General features: G+C 43.1%; 1 protein-coding gene across 36 annotated transcripts in view; it reads left to right on the forward strand.

Annotated features, from left to right (window-relative positions):
• The window catches only part of RIMS2 (regulating synaptic membrane exocytosis 2), a 1685778-nt gene that overhangs the window by 937889 nt on the left and 721822 nt on the right, over window positions 1-26067 (forward strand). For 25 of the 36 annotated variants that reach the window (XM_030217702.1, XM_030217635.1, XM_030217726.1 and 22 more), the window contains 2 exons: window positions 4387-4454; window positions 5999-6118. In XM_030217702.1, the coding sequence (XP_030073562.1) occupies window positions 4387-4454; window positions 5999-6118 (188 nt within the window). Of the gene's footprint in view, window positions 1-4386; window positions 4455-4570; window positions 4780-5998; window positions 6119-26067 lie in introns of all 36 variants that reach the window. The other 11 variants (XM_030217600.1, XM_030217677.1, XM_030217664.1 and 8 more) reach the window with 1 other exon arrangement.

The raw sequence follows: 26067 nt of genomic DNA on the forward strand, positions 1-26067 counted from the left end.
CCTAGCACCTGGACATTCAGTGAAACCTCTGTCTGCGCATGCAAGCAAGGACATTTAAAGCCTGCAGAATCCAACATGAAAAACTGTTTGGTTTCTATTGGCATTGATCATGACAGAGGATTTGGCACCAGACGCAGACCCTGTATCGATGTTGGCATCAACAGTGGGTGTACCAATGCTACATAAGGAATGCCCAGCATCGGATTCAGTACTGCCATCACGTAAGGACTCCATGTCCTCTTTGTTATATACATTTAAGGACCTGCATCGTAAAAATACTAAGAAGCATTGCCATCGTTCTCCCTCCAGGCACGGTGCCCAGGAAGTGTCCATGCTGCAGGGACCGCCCTCCTTCTCTTCAATTGATTACTCAGTGAGAGCCTTTGGGGCCCTCGAGGTCTTCCACCCCTAGGCAGGATATAACGCAGACTGCCTCCATACAAGTTTCCCAACCTGGTACTGACGCCTTCTCTACAACAGGAAATCTAGGCTAAGCTTGAGGAGGAGCTTTCAGGGCTACTGTGTATGCAATCTACTCAGGCTTACATGGTGCTTGTGCCAGCTTCAGCCCAGCCCGAGGATTCTTCGGGCTGGCATCGACCACTGGGGGCAGCACAAACCTGACTGAGTTATACGTCGAATCAGCATCAACATCCTGATTCAGAGACACATCTGCCTTGACATGCTTCCAAGCAGAACTGACTGTCTGGTTGACACACTCTTCCACAAACTTCCTAAGATGAGTACTTTGAAGAGTCGGGCTCGGACCTCTCCTGGGAGTCGGCACAAAAGCCATACAACTTCTTAGCTGATGAGTCCTGTGGCATTCCATCTGAACCTTCTCTACCGCCTGAAAGGCATGTCTCCCCCAGAAAGTATATTCTTTTCTGGTTTTATCTGCGAGATGGCCTAGGCCAGGGGTAGGCAACTCCGGTCCTCGAGAGCCGCAGGCAGGTCAGGTTTTCAGGATATCCACAATGAATATGCAGGAGATAGATTTGCAAGTACTGCCTCCATGGTATGCAAATCTATCTCCTGCATATTCATTGTGGATATCCTGAAAACCTGACCTGCCTGCGGCTCTCGAGGACCGGAGTTGCCTACCCCTGGCCTAGGCCATACTTTTCAAATTGGAGACTGAAGAGGAACCTCATTCAGAGCTCTATGATGTTCTAGATTATGACTCTCTTCCTAGAGAGGGTTATGAAAGATGCTGTTTCCAAAAACTGGGAAGCTCCATTAACAGTTCAGGTTGCTCCAAAGAAAACTGATACTAAGTATAGGATACATAAATACACGGGGCTTGAAAAAACACAATTACCCCATTGTTCCTTAATGTGGAATTGGCCTTAAAACGCGCTTGCAGTGCAAGATCTCATGCTTCTGCTCCTCCAGGCAGAGAAGCTAGAATCGCAGACACTTTTGGCAGGCGAACATTTCAAGCCTCTTTGGTAACCAACCGCATATTGGATTATCAACTTTATTCCACAATTTACTTTAAAGTCTCTACTGCAGAGTGCTCTCACCTTTGCAAACTTCCTTCCTCCTGAATAGACTTTTGAGGTTCATAAACTTCAAAGGAAATTACTGGATTGTCGCAAATATCTGGCAATACAAGCCTTTGATGCCTTTGACTCCTTTGAGGTCTCTTCTCATATTTCTGCATTGGGAGTAGCAATATGACGTCTTTCCTGACTCAGAGTTTCCAAACTAGAATCTGCAGTCCAAGAAAGTTTTGCAGATATCCCTTGTTGTGTAGACAACTTATTCAGTGACAAGATTGACGAAGTGGCCAACCTGATTAAAACTCTCTCCATACCATAGCCCTCTACCGCTTCTTCTTCTAGAAGATTTATGGGAGTATTTAGGCACTCTAATTACTACATCTCTAAGCATTGTTATATTCCTACTGCTCCTCCTCCTCAGAGGACTGCATCCCAGTGCTCACGCTCACAATAGCAGTGGGGACAGAAGTCACAAGCCCCTCCTCAGCCAAAATAGCAACCCAGTTTTCGACTCCTTCCTAGAGAGCCTTGCCACCATCCAGTTGTCCGTACCAAACAACCTACTAGTAGGAAGCAGGCTGATCCTATTTCAAGAGAGGTGGCCTCTCATATCCTCCGACCATGGGGTACTTCATATCATTCTGCATGGTTACATTCTGCATTGGGAAAGAAGACCTCCCGACCATCCACCAAAAGAATCTTGTTTCAGCTTCCTCCAAATGATGGTACTTCAAGAGGAGCTCTCTGCCCTCCTCCAGCAGAATGCAATAATTCCTCTGTCAGAGAGGAGTCAAGGATTTTACTCCAGGTACTTTCTCATACTGAAAAAGATGGGGAGAGTACGACCGGTTCTAAACGTACGGGATTTAAACAAATACCTGCTCAAAGAAAAATTTTGCATGTTTTCGCTGGGATCACTTCTTCCCATGATCCAACTTGACAAACTTTGCTCTCTAGACCTAAAGTAGGCATACACCCACATATCTATTCTTCCTGCTCACAGAAAGTTTCTGTGTTTCCACTTTGGGACTTTGTTGAGACTCTGCATTACCAATACAAAGTCTTGCCATTCATCTTGGTCTCAGTTCCTCTTGTTTTCACAAAATGCCTGGTAGTGGTTGCTGCAACCCTCCATCGGTGGGGCATACGTGTCTTCCCCTACCTTGATGACTGATTGATCAAAGCAGCCTCCCAATAGTTGACGCAGACTTCCATTCTCTCCACTATTTATCTCCTTGAGCTTCTCGGATTTGTAGTAAATTACTCCAAATCACATCTTCATCCTTTCAGTTCATTGGGGCTCTCTTGGACACTGTTCAAGGCAAGCCTTTCTCTCACAGTCGATGGTAGACAATATAGTGCTTCTCTGTGCTCAGATTTCCAGTTCCAACCAAGTTTCTGCTTGTCAGACGCTCCATTTGCTTGGCCATATAGCTTCAACAATCCATGTAACACCATTTGCTCAGCTCCACTTCTGAATACCTCAGTGGACTCTCTCTTCTCAGTGGTATCAAGCCACTGGGCTGCTCTCAGCACATATTTAAATTACTCTGCAATTGCACCACTCTCTACAATGGTGGACGGTTCCACAAAATCTCACACAAGGACTTCTGTTTCAGTCCCCTCCACATTACAGTGTTCTCACCATGGACGCCTCCATGGTAGGTTTATTTATTTTCAGTACTTGATATACTGGAAATGATCCCTAAGGTGACTATGCAGTCAGATTTGGTTCCCTATTCTCCTGAAGTTATCGTTCAAGGAACCGTTGAGGTTGAATCCCCTCCCAACCCCGATAACACAGAACGAGTAGTCCCTCCTGCATCTAGACCCCCACTCTCTGGCTCTAACGATATGGTTATTGACTGGTTTCTCATCTGATCAGCTTCCTTGAGGCCCACCCCTTGGTTGCTCAGTTTGTATATGATCCTGCTATGTGAGATCATATCCAGTGAGTAAAATAAGAAGGAAAAGTGAAAGATGGAAAAGTAGAATGTGTGAAATGTAGAAAAGAAACATTTGTATTTATTGCAGAAGGGATATGTGTAGTAGTGAACAAGCAAAACTGTTTTGAGGGTAAACCAACTTCTGTCAGAGCCCGTTTTTCTTAAGTGATAATATCTGTTTAAGAATCACTTTTGTGTGGTTTGTATTTATAGATCCCAAATATATAAAGCATTAGGTTTCACATATTGAGGCCATTTAAGAGCTGGTGGTAATTTTCATTCACCATGTGTTAATTTCCAAAATTAATGCCCAATAATTGCAAAACTTTTGTGTTAGCCGTTGGGGCTTTCCCAGCAATTTCTTGGTCAGTTAATACAGGGAATTTTTTTAAAAGCATGTACTAACTGTTATGCAACCAATGTATTATTATAAATTAATGCCTACAGCTACTATTGTACTCTACTGCTTTAGTATGCATTAACATGGTTAACATACATTTTTTACTGCAGGTACTATTTTATTCGACAGGACATAGTTATTGTACGTTAATGGTGTTAGTTGGCAGATAACACTATGCATATAATTATACCTATGGCAGCATTAACTGTGCTACTTCTGCTGCATTAACAATTAACTAGTGCTAATTACTTCCATGTTATCTTTAAGGCATTAGTTCTTGCTCATTCACCACCCCCTTCTGCATTAGATGGTTAACATGATTAAATGGATGCTAAAGTACATGATAATTTTAAATGCAACAGCTAAGCAGTTTAGTATAGTATATAGGTCCCATTGTGCACTAATGGATATAAAGGCGAAAGGTTTGGAATCAGACAGGAATGCATAATAAAGAAAAATGTGTATTATTAAATCTGTGTCTGTCCTCTCTTCACCTTTCCTTTACTGCACTATCTTGTCTGTCTGATTCTCACAGGGGACATGGATTACAACTGGTTGGACCATACATCTTGGCATAGCAGTGAGGCATCCCCAATGTCTTTGGTGAGACATGTGGAGCCTTACCATATAATTTCCTTTATCATTTCACTTTTCCTTTGTTTTATTTACACCTCTGCATGTTTTCTTTTTTGTATCCTTTTTTTATCCCATACCTGTAGGGGGCAGTCAAAGGGGAAAAAGAAAAACTAGTGAGCAGGCAGTTTTGTCGGACTCTAACACCTTATCTGAGAGACAAAAGAAAATGGTGTGCTTTGGTGGCCACTCCTTGGAAGAGGACTTGGAATGGTCTGAGCCTCAGATTAAAGACTCTGGGGTAGATACGTGCAGTAGCACGACCCTTAACGAGGAGCATAGCCATAGCGACAAGGTACTGAGATTGTGGAGCCTGCATTTTAACTTGCTCATTTGGTCTTTGTTTGCTCTCTGTCACTCATTAAAACAGTACTTATCATAAAGACAGGGTATTTTCTAGACAACGTAGCATTTCTCAAGGTGCAGAAAAGAAAAACAAAACCAAAAACTTCAGCTTGCTTTGCTGTTTTATTCTTCAGCAGCATAAGAATCAAAATTAATACTAGGCACAAAGGAAAGTTTTTGGTCTTAAATTGCATGGCAGTATTCTATGTTTCCCTAAATTATAAGTTTTTAGTATTCTGGATATTTCATTGGATTGGCTTATTGCTTGCATACATGTCCATGGAGATGACATGAAATTAAATTTAAAATAGTATGATCCCAGGTGAAAAGGAAGAAAATCTGGGTCTTATTGCACAGAAAAGTTGTTTTTCTTTTTTCCCTTTCACTGTCATATTTGTTTTTGATTTGTTAAAGCATTTTGGTGCAGTTCTGTATAGTGGAATAGTCTTTCCCATCTGCTTTATGTGCTTCTATGCTTTGAGTGTGGTGGCATGGAGTTATTATACTTTTTCAGAGGCAAAGGAATGGAATTTTCCTTTATCTGATAGTTTTGCATGAATATAAGCATGGCTGTAGTATAGTTCCATGTATATGGATTTACTATGATTACACAATGTAAGTATAAGTTTAACACATGCAGTCTGTATAATGCTAGCTACAAATATGAAACTGACAATATAGAATAATTTCTTGTAACTTTAATTTTACATCCTTAAGGAACATACTTTTTATTCTTGCACATGTAAGGAAAACAACCATATCGTTATAAGAAATATTTTGTATTATACATTTTGCTTTTTATGTAGTATTTTTAAAGCAGTGAATGATTTTTTTTCAAGACACAGTACTGCAATAGGTTAAAAATTATTTGAATTTTTGTCAGGCTTTTTCAGCATGTGTCTTGCTATATCTGATTCATTCCTACTCATACTCGAATACTGTATATTGATAGGATGTGCTGATATGTGATATCTGAAAGTTATCTTGTAATTGGCTTTAGGTGAGGTGAAACATCAAATATAGCCATGTCAAGTCAATGCCAGATAAAAGACTATTGTGTAATCGTAGTAATTTCATAGTGTATGTGAATTATGTAAAATAGAAATTTATAATAGAATTTTAAAATATTCCATATACAAATATATTTTATTCTTACATTGACATCATAGCATCCTGTGACTTGGCAGCCATCCAAAGATGGAAACCGTCTAATTGGTCGGATTTTATTAAACAAACGACTAAAAGATGGGAGTGTTCCTAGAGATTCAGGCACAATGCTTGGATTAAAGGTTAGTACTATTTTTGTAATATTTTGATCTTTATTGATTGCATTGTTTTAAAATCTGACAGTAAATTTACAGTATGTCAGAAATATAAAACATTTGGATTTTTAGCTCACTGAGAGCTTACAATCTTAAGGCCCTGTTTACTAAGCCGTGCTGTAGCAGTGCAAACTTTTTATTGCGCGCTAATTTGTAGTACATGCTAATGATAGAGGCACCCATGAGTGTCTCTATCGTTAGCATGCGTGCTAAAACGTTTGTGAGCCTACAGCGTGGCTTAGTAAACAGGGCCCTAAGTAGATAACTGAGACAATAGGAGATGTGAAGCCTTATTTTTGGAAGGTCATTGAGAGCGGAATTCACTGGCTGTGACATGGATAATTCCTGTAATATTTTCAAGAGGTTCTGAGAAAAGCAGAGCTGCTCATAAAATAGTAGCAGGAGCAGTGATTTTAAAAAGTGCAAATACCTCTCTCCAAAATTTGCATAAGAGCAACCTTTTAAAATGACTGTTCCTATTCTAAATGTACACACTGAACCTGCAGTGCTGGTCAGAACAGCTAAGAGAGAGCCAGGCCCAGGGTAGGGCTGCTGCCACCCTGCCCTTCCTGGGGGAGGGGGTGCCGCCACCCCTGCACCTCCTGGGGGCCACTGCCCTGTCCTCCACTTGGGCTGCCACCACCCCACCACTCAGGTCGCTGCCCCCCCCCCCCACTTGGGCTGCCGCTGCCCCCACCCCTACTCCCTTACCTTCCTGCATCTTCTCTTTTCTCGGTCTGTCACTCTCCTGTTCCTGTATGCCGAAACCTGGGTTATCGCGTTAATGCAATCACCAGAGTCCCAACATAGAGGAGCAGGAGAGAGACAGACCCTGGTGCCAGACCCCACTTGGAGGCTGGGCCTGTGGAATTTTGCCCCCCCCCCCCCCCACTTGGCAGCCCTGGTGCTAGCCCCCCTTCCCCAAGCTGTCTGATATCGATTACTCACTGATCACTCCCTCAATTACCTCCCAGTCCCTAAAAAAACATAGGAAGCCCCCCCCCCCATCCCCCATAATGATCAATCTCACTTTAAGGCATATATATAATCCCTTTCATGAAGAACTTCCCACCTATCTCCCCCTGTGGCTCCCCTGTAAATCCGTCATTCCAATCCCCACCTTACTGGGGGTCTCTGGTAACTAGTGGGAGTAAAATTGGTCCACGGTTGCACCTACTCCTTTGTCTCTTGGTCCAAAAATGGCTGCTGTAACCCCTAGTATTAATATCCCTAGTATGGTATTACTGCTAGGGATCTTGGTGGCTGTTTTTAAACCCCTGGCTGTAAGAGCAAGAGTGAGTGGGGAATGCATCTGCCCTTGCTAGATACCAGGGACTCCAGTAAGTCTGGGAAAGGAGGGGTTGGAAGTAGTCTGCCATAGTGGGAAATTGCCTGAGGGGATCAGATTTGATGGGTGGGCAGTGCAATAAAGCATCAAAGGCAGGCAGAAGTAATTGGGAGAGATACAATGCCTGGAAAGTGATTGGGGGGAAGGCGGAAGAGGTTAACTTTGGCACCTGCCCTTAAATAGGTGCTTCAGAGCAGGTATAAGTTGCTGATGTTTATATAAGTTCACATCTATGTGGATTCCCCTTGTAAGATGGGGTTTCCACATCAAAGTGTTATTCCCTCTCAAACCACTCCCTCTTCCTACCCCATGCCATGCCTTCTGGCAAGGTAAAGACGATGAGCATAGCCACATGTAAATAGCCCCCTTTTCAAAGTGGCTTTCATGTCTGTATGTGAATCTATACATGTAAAAGTTGCTAATTGCATATCAGGATGCTAAAATACAGCAAGAGCCAAAAGTGACTTACCTAAAGGAACAGGAAGTGTCAGTAAGATAAGCATATTTGGATTCGTCTTCCCTTTCTTCAGCCCCTTCCTAATCGCTAAGCTGTATTAAGAAGGAGAAATATTGTACAGTGATAATGGTATCCAGTAGTACAATTTCTTACTATTTTATACAAAGTATACAAGATGGTCACTGTTGAAAATTCTAGGCATCTAATATTCTGCAGAGGTCATTCTCTTTTATTTGGTGTATTTTATTTATTTATATTTATTTCTCATCCTCCAGACAATTGCACATATATAAAAGTCATGGTGCATAAATCATAATATACATATGTTTGGACTTACTGGCATCTATGATGATTATGGATCTTTTATTTTCAATGTGGAAGCCTTGAATATGTTTTATCAATTTATTTAAATTTTATTTATGAGTTGTTATTTCTAATTGTTCTTAATATTTGTATGTTATAAACTTCTGACTCAGGCCAAAGTGCTGAAACACCTTCTGTGTTGGGTCAGCTTCAATAAAAGTTTGTATTGATCTCCTTGTGAATTATGCCTTTTTGTCTGTGGCCTGCTGTAATCTATTTTTGTACCATATACATATGCGGGTCAGGGTTCAGTGGCACTTATTCAGTCGGCAGTACCTACTTTCTGGATAAGTGCTGCAGACAGGGATATTCAGAGGCACTATCCAGATAGTGCTGCTAAATATCCATGGGTGGATCTAGGGTGAAGTTACTGGTTATCTTTCAAGTGGCAATATGTAGTGGACGATTAGCCTAATGGTTGGAGCTGTGAGCCAAAGAACCCTGATTCAAATCTCAGTGCAGCTCCTTGTGATCTTGGGCAATTGATTCAACCCTCCATTGCCTCAGATACAAACTTACCCCCTATTTACTAAGCCACGCCAGTGGCTGGCGTGCGCTAATGCTGAAACAGCCCATTCAGTTTGAATAAACATAAGAACATAAGAGTAGCCATACTGGGTCAGACCAATGGTCCATCTAGCCCAGTATTCTGTTTTCCAAACAGTGGCCAAGCCAGGTCACAAGTACCTGGCAGAAACCCAAACCGTGGCAAACACTCTATACTACAAATCTCAGGGCAAGCAGTTGCTTCCCATGTCTGTCTCAATAGCAGACTATGGACTTTTCCTCCTGGAATTTGTCCAAACCTTTTTTAAACCCAGATACACTAACTACTGTTACCACCTCCTCCGGCAAAGAGTTCCAGAGCTTAACTATTTGTTGTGTGAAAAAATATTTCCTCCTATTTGTTTTAAAAGTATTTCCATTTAACTTCCTCAAGTGTCCCCTAGTCTTTGTACTTTTGGAATGAATAAAAAATCGATTTACTTCTACTCGTTCTACACGACTCAGGATTTTGTAGACCTTAATCATATCTCTCCTCAGTCGTGTCAGCATTGCTACGTGGCTTAGTAAACAGGGGGATTAGATTGTAAGCCCTCCAGGGACAGAAAAAATACCAACTATACCTGAATGTACACCATTTCGATTGCTTTTGGGAAAAAGGCTGTCCTAACTTGATCCCGTTAGCTATTTGGATCGCAAACTCAATATCACTGCTATCTGGATAGCGACTCCAGTCACTGCTGTATCCAGATATTCAGCACTGGATACAGTAATGCTGAATAATGGTACTGAATATCCAAGTTGTAATTAAATACCATAGTTGACATTTAAACAGATTGCCAACTGCAGAGTTTAAATATTGACTAGGAGCCAGATGCACTAAAGTCGTCAGTAATTCCCGTTCCCTACCGATTCCATAGCGAATCGGTAGGGAACAGGAATGCATCAACGATAAGGAATGCAAATGAGCTACTCGTTGTAGCTCAGTTGCATTCACTATTTTCCTCGGTTGCCAGTCGGAGAATCAGGACGTCCCTTTCGATTATGCAGCTCTTCCTGGTCTCTTCAGCCAATCAAAGCGGGTTTAGCTGGCTGTTGTCAGCGAAACGCGCTCTGATTGGCTGAAGAGACCAGGAAGAGCTGCATAATCGAAAGGGACGTCCTGATTCTCCGGCAACCAGGAAAATAGAAAAATTTTGCTGTGGACGGGTAAGTGGGAAAAAAACGGCAGAGCGAAAAACGGCGAATAAAAAGATGTCTCTCACAAGCGCAGGGAGAGTACTTCCATAAAGGACGCCCCCTCACATGCGCTCCCTGCTTTTTTTTCTTTTTTACCTTTTTTGGGGGGCCCTTTTCCTTTCCGATTCCCTCACAGGAGCCCTAACGAGAGGTGCAGACCTCCCGTTAGGGTTCCTACGGTAAGAGAATCGGAAAACTATTCAAAAGCTATTAGAATGAGCTGCACTACTGTTGTAGCCCAGCTCATTATAATAGCTTTTGAATAATTTGCATTCCGTTTTCGTTGCCTGCTACCGTGGCAGGGAAAATGCCCTTAGTGCATGCCCCCGGTAAACTACTTGCGTTTTAAACTGGCTGGAACCAGTTTAAAATGCAAATTGTGAGCGCTTTAGGTTTAGTGCATCTGGCCGTAGATGGTTTTTGTAACAGACAGTACAGAATGGAAAATTTTTTATCCACAAAATAACACATCCTTATGTTTGAAGTGAGCCTTTAACACCAGAATATTCTGTTTCTCGGGAAAAAAAATCTAACAAAATGAATGGCTCTTGTATTAATCACATCATCAGAACTCTTAAGGAAATTGGTCAAATACAAACTTGATTCTCGACAATTAAATTTAGGGGTCTTGAATTTCCTAAGGCATCTACAGTTTCTCCTTGGGAGATATAAAGATACATCTGAGAGGTTTTAAGGGTGCCCGAAGATAAGTTGCCCCCTTTGATAAAGGTTTACTATCTACCTTTAGCTAAATTTGGGATTCTCAACCCAGTCCTCGGGACACACCAAGCTAGTCTGGTTCTCAAGAATCCACAATGAATATTATGCATGAGAGAGATTTGTATGCAAATCTATCTCATGCATATACATTGTGGGTATCCTGAAAGCCTGACTGGCTTGGTGTGTCCTCAGGACTGGGTTGAGAACCCCTGCACTAGATGGAGTACACAAGATCAATGTAAATCTGGTTTGCATAAGGATGTGGAATCTAACAGCATTTTTGGAATCTTCTGATATTTCACCAGCTACATCAGTTACTTTGATTGTAGTATATGCACTCTTAATAAATAGAGCAGCATTTTTCAACCGGTGTGCCGTGGCTGCTCCTCAAGTGTGCTGCAGGGAGTCTGGGAATCCCTTCCAGATAACCTGGCAAATTGTGCGATGCCTGTGATCTTCTTCATCCCACTCCTCGGGTCTCTGTCTTCTTCGCCGCGATCTTCAAACTTTGCAGTTGCTGGCAGTTATTAGAACAGGCCTTCCTCTGATGAGACTTCCGCTGGAGGGACATGGCAGAGGCTCGTGGCAGAGGGAAAGCCTCGTGATGGCCAGCGTAAAGTCTGTTCTAAACGCTGCCAGCAACGCAAAGTTTTAAAGAATCGGAGCGGAAAGGAGAGAAAGGCCCGAGGGGTGGGTGGAGGAAGGTAAGAGAAGAGATTAGACCCAAGGGAGAGGAGAGACAGGCTCACATGTGGGAAGGAAGGGATGAGGGGGAGACAGGCTGCATATGTGTGGGAGGGAAGGGAAGAGGGGGAGATAGGATGCACATGTGTGGGAGGGAAGGGAAGAGAGAAGACAGGCTGCACGTGTGTGGGAGGGAAGGGAAGGGAAGAGAGGAGACAGGCTGTACATGTGTGGGAGCGAAGGGAAATGGGAGACAGGCTGAACATGTGTGGGAGGGAAGGGAAACAGGGGAGACAGGCTGCATGTGTGTGGGAGCGAAGGGAAACAGGGGAGACAGGCTGCACATGGGTGGGAGGGAAGGGAAGAGTGGAGACAGACTGCACATATGTAGGACGGAAGGGAAGTGGGGGGACAGGCTGCACATGTATGGGAGGGAAGGGAAGTGGGGGGACAGGCTGCACATGTGTGGGAGGGAAGGGAAGAGGGGAGACAGGCTGCACATGAAGGGAAGAGAGAGGGAAAACAAGATAGATTTGAGAAGGAGACAGAGAAATTAAAGAAAGCTGAACGTGAATGATCAGAACCAAACAGACAGGGCAGGAGGTTAGAAAAGAAATCGCAAATGGAAAGGAAGTCCTGGACACAGAGTTAAGAGCAAAGACAAAGGAAAGCAGAGCTAAAGATTGGGAACAAGATGATTGGAGTAATAAAGTCATCGGACTACAAAGGTAGGAAAAATTATTTTATTTTCACCTTTAAAACTGAATTATATTGATATTGATAATTTACATCTGTTGGGTGTACAGGAGGACATGCATTTTCTTTGTATTTCTCTAGTGTTGCATGACATGCAGAGTCTGGTATCTCTGCTTCCAGTTTTTGTCTGCATATTTTTTTTGGTTCCCTATTTTGTATCGGGTGAGATTCATGTTCTACATCTGCACATGAGATGAAGGATTCTGCTGGTTTGTGGTGTCTTTGCAGGAATCTGTAAGAGTCCAGTAGCATAAACAAATGAAATAACTACTTCTGAAGATTACAGGTACAGGTGAGGATGGAAGAGATTACTTGAGGGGATAGAATGAATCTTAGTGGGGAGAGGTGGGTATGGGTTAGATTTTGAGTGGTGTGCCTTGACAATTTTTGCACATCGTAAGTATGCGTGCGAGATGAAAAAGGTTGAAAATCATTGGGATAGAGATTGGATTCTGATGCCATTCTTTAGACATCATGAACAGTTATTTCTGAATAATAGAATTTGTATATTTCCAGATGTTTCAAGAGAAACTCAAAAAAGAAGAAAATAGTTTCTATTATTGTGCCCAGGAATTCTTCAGCTGGAAGGGTCTTTCCAGGGCCGGTCTTAGGCCGAGGCGCTTAAGGGGGCCCCGCATGGCATGCCTCAGTCAGCCTGAGCCTCCTCCGCTCCATCGCCGGCGCTTTAAATTTACCTCGCTCCGCCTCCGACGTGTGCGCAGCATCAGTGAAAGCGCTGCCTGTCTGACGTCTCTCCACCAGCCTTCCCTTTGCTCGTTCGTTCCCTCTGTGTCCCGCCCTCAAGGAAATTACGTCAGAAGAAGGCGGGGCACTGAGGGAACGAACGTGCGAAGGGAAGGCTGGTGGAGAGACATCAGACAGGCAGCGCTTTCACTGACGCTGCACAGACGTTGGAGGCGGAGCGGGGTAAATTTAAATAGTTGAACTAGAAGAGCGAAGAGGGCGGGCAGGTGGACATGGAAACGGGAGGGATGGGGAGAGAGGAGCATTGACAAGTATGGACATGGATGGGAGAACAGGGCTCAGGGAGAGAGGATTAATTGCTGGACATGGAGGGGAGGGAGGAGAATTGCTGGATATGGATAGTGGAGGGGGCAGGGGAGAGACGAGCATCGATGGACATGGATGGAGGGCAGGGCCCAGGGAGAGAGGAGAAATTGCTGGACATGGAGGGGAGGGCAGGGGAGAGGAGAATTGATGGATATGGATGGATGGATGGAGGAGGGAAGGGGAGAGAGGAGCATCGATGGACAAGGATGGACATAGATGGGAGGGCAGGGCCCAGGGAGAGAGGAGAAAGTGCTGGGCGTGGAGGGGAGGGCAGGGGAGAGAGGAGAATTGCTGAATATGGATGGATGGAGGAGGGAAGGGGAGAGAGGAGCATCGATGAACAAGGATGGACATGGATGGGAGGACAGGGCCCAGGGAGAGAGGAGAAATTGCTGGACATGGAGGAGAGGGCAGGGGAGAGAGAAGAAATGTTGGGCAGGAATGGAGGGAAGGAAAGACAAAGGAAGGAGATGCACATGGATGGAGGGGAAGGGAGAGAGGAGAAATGCTGGACATGTATGTAGGGGAGGGGAGGAAAGTAGATGCACATGGATAGAGGGGAGTGAGGAGAAATGCTGGATATGGATGGAGGGAAAATTGCTGAATTTAAGGGCTGGATCGGAACACTTTGAAGGCAGATGCTGAAACTGGAGAAAGGATAGGGACAGGGCTACAGATGGTAGACAGGACACATAAGGACACAGGAGGATGGTGGACATGGTGAGAGAAAAAATATCAAATGGAAAGAAGACACTGCATAAAACAGAAGACACTGGGACCAAAGCGAATAGAAAAACTAAATGATCAGACAAAGGTAGAAAAAAAGTATTTTATTCAGAATTTATTAATTGGAATATGTCAGCTTTTGGAAATGTGCATCTGTGATATTTTGCATGTAAGTTTCAATGTTTCTAGTATTGCTGCATGCTGAGTCTGATTTCTTGAGGTAACTTTCCAGTTCAGTATTTTGCCTTCATATCTATTGTGTCATGTGTTTTTCATGTGTGATCAAGGTGCAGTGTCCTGCTAGCGTGTAGTATTTGCAGCCCTTTTTTTTTTTCACGAGGTAGTGTATTGGTGTTTTAGAGCCCGGTGTAATTACAGTTCTGCCTTTCCAAGCATAAGGTTGTAGCTCGTCCTGTCCTTTGAATTAGTGCTGTTATGGTTTGGTAAGGTTATGAGTGTGTTTTTGCACAAGTTTGTGTATAGTGTTTTGGAGTGGAGAGATTGTGTGTCCGCACCTCTGACCCCCCAGGGTTATGAGAATTGGAACTACTAATTGTAGTGGAGTTGAACTGAATAATTTCAGGGGGGGGGGGGTCATGATAGCATTGTGCTTATTATTTCAATCAGTTTTTCTGTACAAGTTTAGCTTCATTTGTCTTTATTTGAAATTTCATAAATAAAAAGTTTTCTAAAAATTGAATAATCTTATCAATGGGGTGGAGCTGGGGTGGGGCCGGGCTAGGATGGGGCCCCACCAAATTGGTCTGCCCTGGGCCCCACACTTGCTAAGACCGGCCCTGGGTCTTTCTTTCTCATATTTCCTAGTAAATATTTAATTACCTATAATTCGGTGAAATATGTATTCAATGATCCTTCTCATCTAGCAACTTTCTTGGCCTCCAAACATCAGGCAGCTGATTCTAGCCCTCCAAATTAGATAGGTGCTGCTTTAGAAATAGATCTTGAGGATAGATCTACAGCCTTTTTCCTTTCATATGTTCTGTTATTTGGCCTTCATCTCCCCTTTAATATCTTGGAATGTTTCTTTTTGTCGACTGTTATAATACACCAGTTTAGATATTTCTTATCTTACATATTTATTTTATTGGTTTATTGTATTCTGGAATTATATTATTTTCTGTACAAGATTGTAATGTATGATGTATAATTGAAACATAAATAAAAACATTCAAAAAAACCAAAATGCTTTTTTTCTGCTCATTTTAATTTGTTAATGGCAAGCAACAACATGAGGTGCATCGTTGATATTTCCTATGTTGTTGTAAATGACAGCCTCTCCCTAATTCTTCAAAATAGAGTCAATAGGTCCCTTCCTTAGAATCAATGTTAATAGTCCTGAAGATTTACACAACAACAGAGCTATAAGTTCTTTTGGACCTTTAATGACCTGGTTTGAATACTGTCTGGAGTGCAGATAGAAGTTGAAAAGCTTACTACAGTTTTTAACACCTCAGTCACCTTTAGTAATATAAACCGATTCTATCTTTGACCTCTGGGAATAGTTTTGCACAACCAAAAAAAAAAATCTCCTGTTAGAGCTTCAGTATTTAAAGTGTCTAATGATGAAGTAACAAAACCAGAAGAAATAGATGACACTTTTTCACTGAGCAACTTGATAAATCCCAAACAGCAGGGATTGTACATCAAATGTGGAAATATGAGTTAAAATAAGAACCATATTAAACAAAATCTATGGACAGTCTAAGCATCTTTAAATTATATTGGCACACAATGCTTTTTAAAAATTCCTAATACTACTTTAGTACAAGCATGTAACATTTCTTCACAGGCCAACAATGTTGTGGTACATGTCACTGCTTCTGATGCTAGCACTATATGTTTACAGTTTTATTATATTTAATATACTGCATTACATAATACTATAGCAAAGTGGTTGATAATAAAATTACTATAAAGGAGCATAGAAAAGGAACTGCAATAGTATAGGAAAGTTCAGTTATTCATACCACAGTGCTGCTTTGTAGTTGTGTAGAGGAGATGATAAATATATTAGAATGTACTAGAATTTAAGATGGTTTGTACTAATGAACAAAGGATATTTCAGGCAGCATGGGGTCAATGCTACAACTGGGCACTTCCATTTAGGTGCCCCAACATTGCAGTCTATTCTATAATGGAACCTGGGTACTCAGGTTCTATTCTAGAATACCAGCATAGCCCCATATTGGCACACCTAACATTTAGGCACCCATAGTTGTACCAGCCATAGGGCTAGTATAAGTTCAAGTAGCTAAATGCAGCAGGAAAGTGAGTAACTTACAGTAAGTGGGAGCTCTGCCAATGACCTGCCCAAGTGTATATTCCCTTAGGAAGTAACATACTATGGGGCTCATTTTGAAAGCACATGGATGTCTAAAAATTGTGTGTGTGTGTGTGTTTGGGGGGGGGGGGGGTCCAGAGCTCAAAATTAGGATGTCCAACAGTGATAATTGAACAGAAAGAACTGTCCAAGTCTAAAAAGAAGAATGTTTTTATTTAGGCCTATTTCAGTCACATCCAGGGTATAAAAATGTGCTCTGATTGAGCATGACCCCTCAAAAACTCCCCAGTGCTTGTCTAATTTTTATATTGGAAGTTTGGACCCCTGAGGCAGGTGTTGTTGATGCCAAAACATGGCCCGTGTCGGGTCTGATCTTAATAAAGGACTCCTGTTGTCTCAGTCTTGAAGATCCAGCTGTGCTTTTTCTTTGTTTGCCTTTTGTTTATACTGCTGTTCCTTCTCTAGTTACTGTACAAATAGAAATGTCCAAATAATGAATGCCAAAAGTCCAGGGGCAAGGTCGTCAGTCTGGCATCATTTCAGCAGAAATGGCCACACAGACTTCCCTTGCAGAGAAGAGAGGAAGTCTAGTGGTCAGTGCAGTGGACTTTAATCCAGAACACCCACGTTTATAGCCCCCTATAACTCTTATTTTAAATGCTGGGCCCTCCAGGAACAAGGAAATACCTACTGTAATTGAGTATACACCACTTCATAAGAACATGAGTAGCCATACTGGGTCAAATCAATGGTCCATCTAGTCCAGTATCCTGTTTCCAACAGTGGCGAAGCCAAGTCACAAATACCTGGCAGAAACCCATATCATGCCAACATTCCATGCTATAAATCCCAGGGCAAGCAGTTGCTTCCCCATGTCTGTCTCAATAGCAGACTATGAACGTTTCCTGCAGGAACTTGTCTAAACCTTTGGTAAACACTGATATCCTAACCGCTGTTACTACATAGAGTTCTAGAGCTTAACTATTCGTTGAGTGAAAAAATATTTCCTTCTGTTTGTTTTTAAAGTATTTCCAAGTAAATTCCTTGAGTGTCTCTTGGTCTTTGTACTTTTGGAACAAGTAAAAAATCGATTTACTTCTACTCATTCTGCACCACTCAGGATTTTGTAGACCTTAGTCATATTTCCCCTTATCCATCTTTTTTCCAAGCTGAAGAGCCCTAACCTCTTTAGCCTTTCCTCATATGAGAGGAGTTCCATCTCCTTTATCATTTTGGTCTCTCTTCTTTGAACCTTTTCTAATTCTGCTATATCTTTTTTGAGATACAGCGACCAGAACTGAACGCAGTAGTCAAGGTGAGGTCGCACCATGGAGTGATACAGAGGCATTATGCTATTTTCAATCTTATTCTCCATCCCTTTCCTAATAATCCCTAGCATCCTGTTTGCTTTTTTGGCTGCCACCACACACTGGGCAGAAGATTTCAGCGTATTATCTACAATGACACCTAGAGCTTTTTATTGAGTGCTGACCCCCAAGGTGGACCCCAGCATCAGGTAATTCCTTGTCATCAACAGCAGGAGATGAATTAACTGATGGGTTGTATCACCTACCAGCAGGTGGAGATAGAGAACACTGAAAGCACATGGTGTTCCTGGACGCCCAGCCCCCTCTGCCTTCAGTATATCTCTATCTCCCAGCAGGTGTGGGCGTTGCTTTCTCAGCTCCTAGATTTCTGCCTGGGGTAGCTCCTGTGCGGGGGGTGTTGTGGCTGGTGGTGCCCACTTTAAAGACATACTTGGTTTTCCCTGTCCCTGCCTTACCCCATTCCCCCTCCTCCCGGAGTGCCTCTGTGGCTGCCTGCCTCTAAAATTTCCTCACAGTAAAAAAAAAGAAAAAGGAGAGGCTTTCTCCAGAGCTCCTGGTTCGGTGCAGCTTGACCAAAGCTCATTTGACTCGGTCTCCTGAGGTGAGAGTGGTGCCCAGCTCCTCTGGGGAGGTTCCCGCTGACAGCGCTCTGTGCGGGGTAAGTTTTGTTTTCTGTATTTGATGGCTGCTGAAGGTGTTAAGCGCTGCTTCCACTGTGAGAAACGCAGATCAGCAGCGTGGCTTTGCAGCACATGCTGCCTAGATGGTAATGCTTACAAACCAGGACTCAAACCACCAAAATTATATGAAATACTTAATGTCACAGCTCACACCAGTATAAACTCATATATATATATATATATATTTTGTATATAGAGAACCCTCAGATATTTTCCACTATTCATGCAGACAATAATGCTGCTATAAAGTGGTATAGCACGTCTTTCATCGGGTTACTCTAAAGAATTTTTTGGGAGACTTTTTCTTATTTTAATTTGCTTCCCAACACCACAGTGCTATAATAATCACATCAACTTTGAAAATATATATGTACTTGGTGAAAAGCTGTGCACTTATCTCGCCTCACTGGAAAATGCTAATTTTCAATGTTCATCACACGCCTTCCCCTGGAACCGCCCGACTCCGCGGGTTTCAATTGCTTTCTTCAGGGACGAGGGTTAAGGCTAAGGAGTTCTCTTCTTCCTTAGTCACCAAAAGAAAATGCGAGACTTAATTTTCAATTACTAAATGTGGCTTATAAAGGTGCCTGCATCCACATAATGGCCGGAAATATCCTTTAAGTGACGTCAGAATAACAACTAACTTTATGTAAACAAAACACGAGAGCGGAAACCACTACAATGCAGACCCCCACGAGCCTGAATGAAAACTTGGGGACTTCAATTATAGTGTTCCATTCAACATTTTCATTAAGTCCTTGAGGATTCACAGTTTTTAAAGTAAAAATCCACCACTGTTCACGGTGGGCCAGCATAGTAGTCCGATCCATCCCCTTCAAAGATATTGGAACGTGGTCAATAATAAACCAATGTAAATCTGCAAATGTGTGATTGAATTGTTCACAATGCATAACCATAGGAGCAGTAATGGTTTTTGTAGCTAATCTGCTTTTATGTTCCGTCAATCTCACTTTCATGTGTTTGATAGTGCCAAAATCCCGATGGATTCCTCCTGGCCCCATGGATTCACACATAGCGATGTTTAAGGCCCTAGTCTTACGAGATCTAGATAGATTAGAAGAATCAGAGACTGTGCATGGACGTTATAAAAACGCTATGACAATTTGACTAGATTGGAACACAGGGAACTAAATGTACTATCTAATGATCCCACTATCATTATACGACCTGCGGATAAGGGTGGGTCGGTAGTGATTCAAAACAGGGATTCGTATATAACGGAAGTACATCGGCAAATCTTTGACAACAGGTATTATCAACCTTTACTGGAAGATCCGGGTCCAGCATTGCAAACATCTATTTCAGAAATAGTGGATGGAACCACTGAAAGTGGTTATCTTACAAAGGCTGAGTCGCGCTTTTTGAAAGTTACCAATGCTAGGAATCTGGTGTTCTACACGGTCCCTAAGGTTCATAAAGATCTTTCTTTTTTTTTTTAAAGTTTATCTTTATTAACAGCAATACAAGACATACTTATACAGTTGTCATGTGCACAACATTACAGTGAATATGAATGCAGGATAACACAAGATTAATAGCTCCAATCCATGGAGAAATACTGGTACATTGTCGTATGCTCGCATTGCAATTTTTTCTTTAAGCCCCCTACTTATAAACTCTACACAATCCCTCCCCAAAAAGAACAATATAAACTCCCATATCCAACAATATCAAAACACTCATCTAACAATACTGCATACATCCTTCCTCCCTCCCCCCCTTCTTCCCCCCTCCCCCTGCCTGCCGGTGGCTGTGTGTACTCATTATATTGTTAACATTAAATGTCAGAGGACTGTGCCCTCTCCAAAAACCGTTGCCATATTGCTGCATATTGTTTATTTTCTATGTTGAGTGAATGCCTATACATTGAGTTTTCATACTGACCAATTTCTAGTGCCTTTGCCAACCAGCTTTTATATGGTGCTGGATCTTCACTGGTCCAAAACATCAGAATGTTTTTTTTTTGCTGCCAACATTGCTAAGTATAAGAATCACCTCTGCGGCTGGGACAACCCCTGCTCTATCAGCTCTGATTGGTCCCCCAGCAGCAATGTGTGATATGACCATTCCACCATCACTTGCAGCACCCTGTTAAGCATGCCATATAACTCATTCCAAAGAGTCAGCCTTGGGCATTCTAGAAAAGTGTGTAAGAGTGTGCCAACACCTGCCTTGCATTTAAGGCACTTATCTGAGTCCCACATTTTCATTGTCTTCCCCTTTTCCCGGGTAATATATGTCCTATGTAGCAGTTTAAATTGGGCTCCCTTGCCATTCTGCCGATTTGACCATCCCAAACAGCGTTACAAATAACATGTGAAATTGTGACTGTGAGTATGTCGTTCCCAATTCCCAATTCCATCTATTAAGGACACTAGCCGTCCCCTCCTCTGGCAGTACCCTGCTCACTAATGTATACCAGGTAGATAACCGATTACTCCCAGCCGGCATTTGTAGTACCAACTTATCCAGAGTTCCATATGTCCAGGTTATCCCGTACTTTGCCCTCATCTGCTGCCAATAGTGCCTTACTTGCATGTAATGTAGCATGTGCTTATTAGGAATTTGCCATTGCTCTTTTACCTGCGTGAATGTCATGAAGGTATCCTCTCCTGAGTGAATCATATTTCCCAAAGTTGCACACCCCACTCCTGCCCACTGTTTAAAAATGGATGGGCCTAGCGCTGCTGGGAAATCCACCAAACCTACTAATCTCAAAAAGGGTGAGGTGTGGGGGCTGCGCCCTTGTCTACTCCTCCACCAGTGCCACGCACTCCTCATTGGTTGAAGGAAGGTATACTGCCAATTTAGCTTCGTTCCCATCCCCGATGCCGCGTGTAAGAGGTTTATAAACACATATGGTGCACACCATCCCTCCCACCATTTGGTCGGTGTGAATTTCGATTGGTCCATTATCCCTTCATATACTATTCTCATCAACACCGCCACATTGTATAGGCGTAAATCTGGCAGCTTGAGACCTCCTTTTTCCCTGGGTAGTGTGAGCATATGATGGCCGATACGGGACCCTTTCTGCCTCCAAATAAAAGATCTTATAATGGACCGAAATAACCTTTCATCCTGTCTTTTTATCCATACGGGCATGGCTTGCATGGGATATATTTTTGGAAGCAGTACCATCTTTGTTAGTGCTATTCTTCCAAATAATGAGACTGGTAAGTCCTTCCACCTATAACACGTTTGCTTTATCTTATCAATTTGGTCTAGAATATTTCTCTTATACATCTCTGCTGAACTAGTGCTCAAGTATATGCCCAGATTTTGCATCGATTTTTTCACCGGTGCAACAGATAGCCCCCCAAAACTCGAATTATCTGAGCTACCAGACATTGGAAGAAGCTCTGACTTGTCACAGTTAACTCTCAACCCTGATATACTACCAAATTCCCTCACCACTGCTAGTGCAATTTCCAAGTGGGATGTAGCATCTCCCAAATATAGCAAGATAGCATCCGCGAAAAGATTAATGCGGATTTCCCTTCCCCCCCACCTGCAGACCTCCTATCTGGGGCAACTGCCTGATCTTTATTGCTAGGGGTTCTATAGCTGAAAGAAATAGAAGTGGGGAGAGTGGGCAACTCTGTCGTGTTCCTCTCTGGAGATTGAAACTCTCAGTCAGAGTGTTATTTATTAGTAATCTTGCTTGTGGTTTAGTGTAGAGAGTCTGAACCCATTCAACGAATCGGCCTTGCAACCCGTACTCCATTACCCAAAACAAGTATTGCCAGGAAATACTGTTGAAGGCCTTTTCCATATCTAACCCCACTATGGCCTCTTTCCCCCCACCCCTGACCTCTGTAGATATGTATTGCTGGTAAAACTTTGGTAAGGTTCATTGATGCATAGCGTCCCGGGACAAAGCCTGCCTGATCCTCGTGTATCACACTGGGCAGGCACATATTCATTCTCCGTGCGAGGATGGCCGCTAAAAGTTTAACATCTTGGTTAAGTAGTGAAATTGGGCGGTATGACCCCACCTGCCCTAGATCTTTCCCAGGTTTAGGCAGCAAGATAATGTGCGCCATATTTTTTTGCCCCCCCTTCCTGCTCACCATTTAAGCTATTATACATGTCTGCCAATGGGTTAGCTATGACATCTGAAAGCATTTTATAGTACTCCGGACAGTACCCGTCTGGGCCCGGGGCTTTAGCTAGCTTCAGTGCTTTTATGCCCTGCCTTACCTCTTGTGCTGAGATGGGAGTGTTCATTTTCTGCACTTGAGCAGGGGTAAACCTCGGCAGCATCAGATCTTTAAAGAATATATCCCTTTTTTCCAAATCCAGGGCCCTCTCCCCATACAGCGTGCTATAATACTGTATGAACTGTTGTTTTGTCTGGGCCTCTTGGTATAGCATCTGTCCAGAATTATCTTTTATAGATGTAACTACCAGCCGTTTTCTATATGGGCGCACTAGGTTTGCCAAGAGTTTTCCCGCTTTGCTCCCCCATTTAAAGAGTTTAAATCTTTGATAATATATGTCCCGTTCAGCTCTGGTAGTAAGCAGTTGGTCTATTTGTTTACGTAACCTCACCATGGTGTCCTTTATCCTCTGATCCCAGCTGCCCATATGCTGCCTCCGTACCCTTCGGTATTCCGTAGAGAGCTTTAACAGATCTGCCTCTATTTTTTTCTTTTTGCTTGCTGTATATGCTAGTATATGCCCCGGTAACACCGCCTTAGTGGCCTCCCAATAAAGGACTGGATTCACTTCTGGGATTTCATTGTAGTGTTGGTACTCTATCCGTTTTTCTCTTAAGTAGATGCGAAAAGCATTATCATTATATAATGCTGGTGAAAACTTCCATACCCTCTCCGACCCTCCCGCCGTGTATGATAGGGCTATTGTAACAGCCGAATGATCAGATATCACATTATCCACTATATGGGCCCCTTTTACCACCGAGAACATGCACTGTGATATAAGTAATAATCTAATCTAGAGTACACATCATGTGGGTTGGAATAGAATGTGTAATCTGTGTCGTGTGGGTGTACCATTCGCCATGCATCCACTGTTCCCAACTGATTATTCAGAAAATTAATTCCCTTATCTTCCACCCCTCTGCCCCTAGCTTTGGCTGGCTTACAGTAGATAGTGGGGTTAGCATATGTATTGAGATCACCTCCCAAAATCAGTTGGTAATCTGAGTAAGTCACCAGCTTAGCCACTATATCAGAGTACAATCTATGGCTATACACATTTGGGCCATACAAATTACATAAACCTAACTTCCGCCCCCATAGTTCCTCCAGGACTATAACGTATCTGCCTTCCTTATCTTGTATCGTTTTATGGACGACCATAGGTAACTGTTTGTGGAATAATATGGCTACTCCCCTCTTCCTGTTGTTAAATGATGAATATACCACCTCCCCTACCCAATCTTTCTTCAATTTTACATGTTCTGCATTGGTTACATGGGTCTCTTGCAGGAAGGCAATATCCGCCCCTCATTTTTCAACCATGTTAATATTTTGGCGCGCTTAACTGGGAAGTGGACTCCATCCACATTAAGAGATATAACTTTCAGATTAACCATTTTCCATTTGTATGCCCATGTTACTCATGGTTTGACTCTCCGTATTCCGGCAGGTCTCCCAGCCAAACCTACCGAATTTAGGTTCCCTCTGTACAGCCTTCCACCCCAAAAGCCAGCACCAGACAATCTCAGACACATCTTCCAGTACCTTCTTCCCCCCGCAGGCCCCTTCCCATATGAAAGCCCCCCCCCCCTAGTTTCAGTTATTTTCCCCTGCTTCATCAACCGCCCTCCCTCCTGCCTATTTCCCCTCCAACCCCCTCCCTCCCTCACCCCATAAAACACCCCCATACAACTCCAACACCATCCTTCCCCTTTCCCAACCGTCACAGCAAAAACTGAACACTCATTGCTACCCCATCCTCTCTGCCATCACATACTCCCCTTCCCTTCTGCACCAACACCCACAATCAAATGCACTAACCATCCATACTACATAAAGAAACTGTAAATATAACTATAAAATTATATTGTACTGAGTGTTCTTATTGTGATAGTTCTTATTGTACGCTTCTCCATCACCACTCTCCTGACATGGTCTTCATGCTCAATATTACTGCAGCTCTGCCTCCAAGATAAATCCTACCGCCACTGTTCCCCTCTTATGCTGCACTGTGTTGCTCATTTCTCAATTCTGCCTCCACGATCTGTCCCCCTCCAGTGATCATCCAGACATCCTCTACCGGCACTCACTGGTGACGCTCCTGTGCAGCTTCTCTATTAAGTTTATCAAAAAAGGCCTGAGCTGTTGTTTGCTCCTGGAACACGTGAGATTTCCCCGCGTGCCACACCCGTAGCTTAGCTGGGTAGAGTAGGGAAAATCTGATGCCTTTTCTATGCAGGGATGGACACGTGGGGGCCATGGCTCTTCTTAACTGCACCACCGCTGCAGAATAATCATTAAAAAGCAGTAGTTTATGGCCTTCATATGCCAAAGGTTCTTGTCTGGATCGACAGGTTTTCAGCAGTGTTTCTTTTTCCCTCCAATTCATGTAGTGTGCTATTGCTGTGCGTGGTTTGCTGTCCCCTTCCATCCGAGCCCCGATGCGATGCGCCCGATCACACTACCAAGCACTCACTCCCTGTTCTAGTCCCAGCTGCGTTGGCAACCATGCGCCAAAGAACTTGTATAGGTCTTTTTCTTGCACTGTCTTTGGCAGCCCTATAACCCGCAAGTTATTGCGGCAGTTTCTATTTTTCCTGCTCTTCGAGCCGGTCCTTCAACGCTGCTATCTCCTTCTGTAAGTCTGCTAATTGTCCTGCCATATTTTGTGCATTGTCTTCCTGCGCAGACACCCATTGTTCCACTTCTATGATTCTCTGAGTCTGCGTGTCGAACTTCTTGTTAATTTCGTCCACTGCAGACTGGATTTTATTTAGGCGGTCTTCCAGTGCTGTAGTCACCGTCGTCAATATTTCTCGCGCCCACTCCCCCGCCATTTTCTGGCTTACTGGAGGGGAATCTTGGTTGCTTTTGATGAGGAAGCGCTTTTTGATTTTATGCTTCCCTGGCTCTTCGTGGGTATATCTTCCGCCCACGCTTTCCTACTACCACTCGACTGCTTGCCTGCTGTTCACAGATGACTCGTGCCTCCTTAAGTTCTAGTAGGGTGAGTAATAGTCTGTTTTAAAGCTGACTTTTTGCAGAGAATCTGCGGAGCTCCTCGTCCTTGCTGCCGGTCAGGAAGCAGGTATCACGTGACCCCCCCCCCCCATAAAGATCTTTCTAAACCCCCAGGACGCCCTATAGTATCTTTATGTGGCACTATTTTAGAACCGCTGTCTAAATTTTTAGATCATTTTTTACAGCCATATGTTAGAACAGCTAGGTCTTTTATACACGATACTGCACATTTTTTGAGACAATTGTCTGTTATAGAGGAGGTCCCGGAAGAAGCTTTATTATTTACTTTGGATATTGAATCTTTGTATTCGAATATCCCCCAGGACCTCGCTCTAAATATTGTGGAAAGTACTTTGACTAACCGTTCATCTACTGAGAGTATAACATCAGCCTTTTTGTTGACACTAGCGAAGCTTGTATTGAACACAATTATTTTGAATTTGAGTTTGCTTTTTTCTTGCAAGTTACGGGGTGGCCATGGGTACAGCAGCTGCCCCTAGTATTGCTAACTTGTATGTCAGCGATTTTGA

Source organism: Microcaecilia unicolor, chromosome 1, assembly GCF_901765095.1.
Source record: "Microcaecilia unicolor chromosome 1, aMicUni1.1, whole genome shotgun sequence".
Lineage (NCBI taxonomy): Eukaryota > Metazoa > Chordata > Amphibia > Gymnophiona > Siphonopidae > Microcaecilia > Microcaecilia unicolor.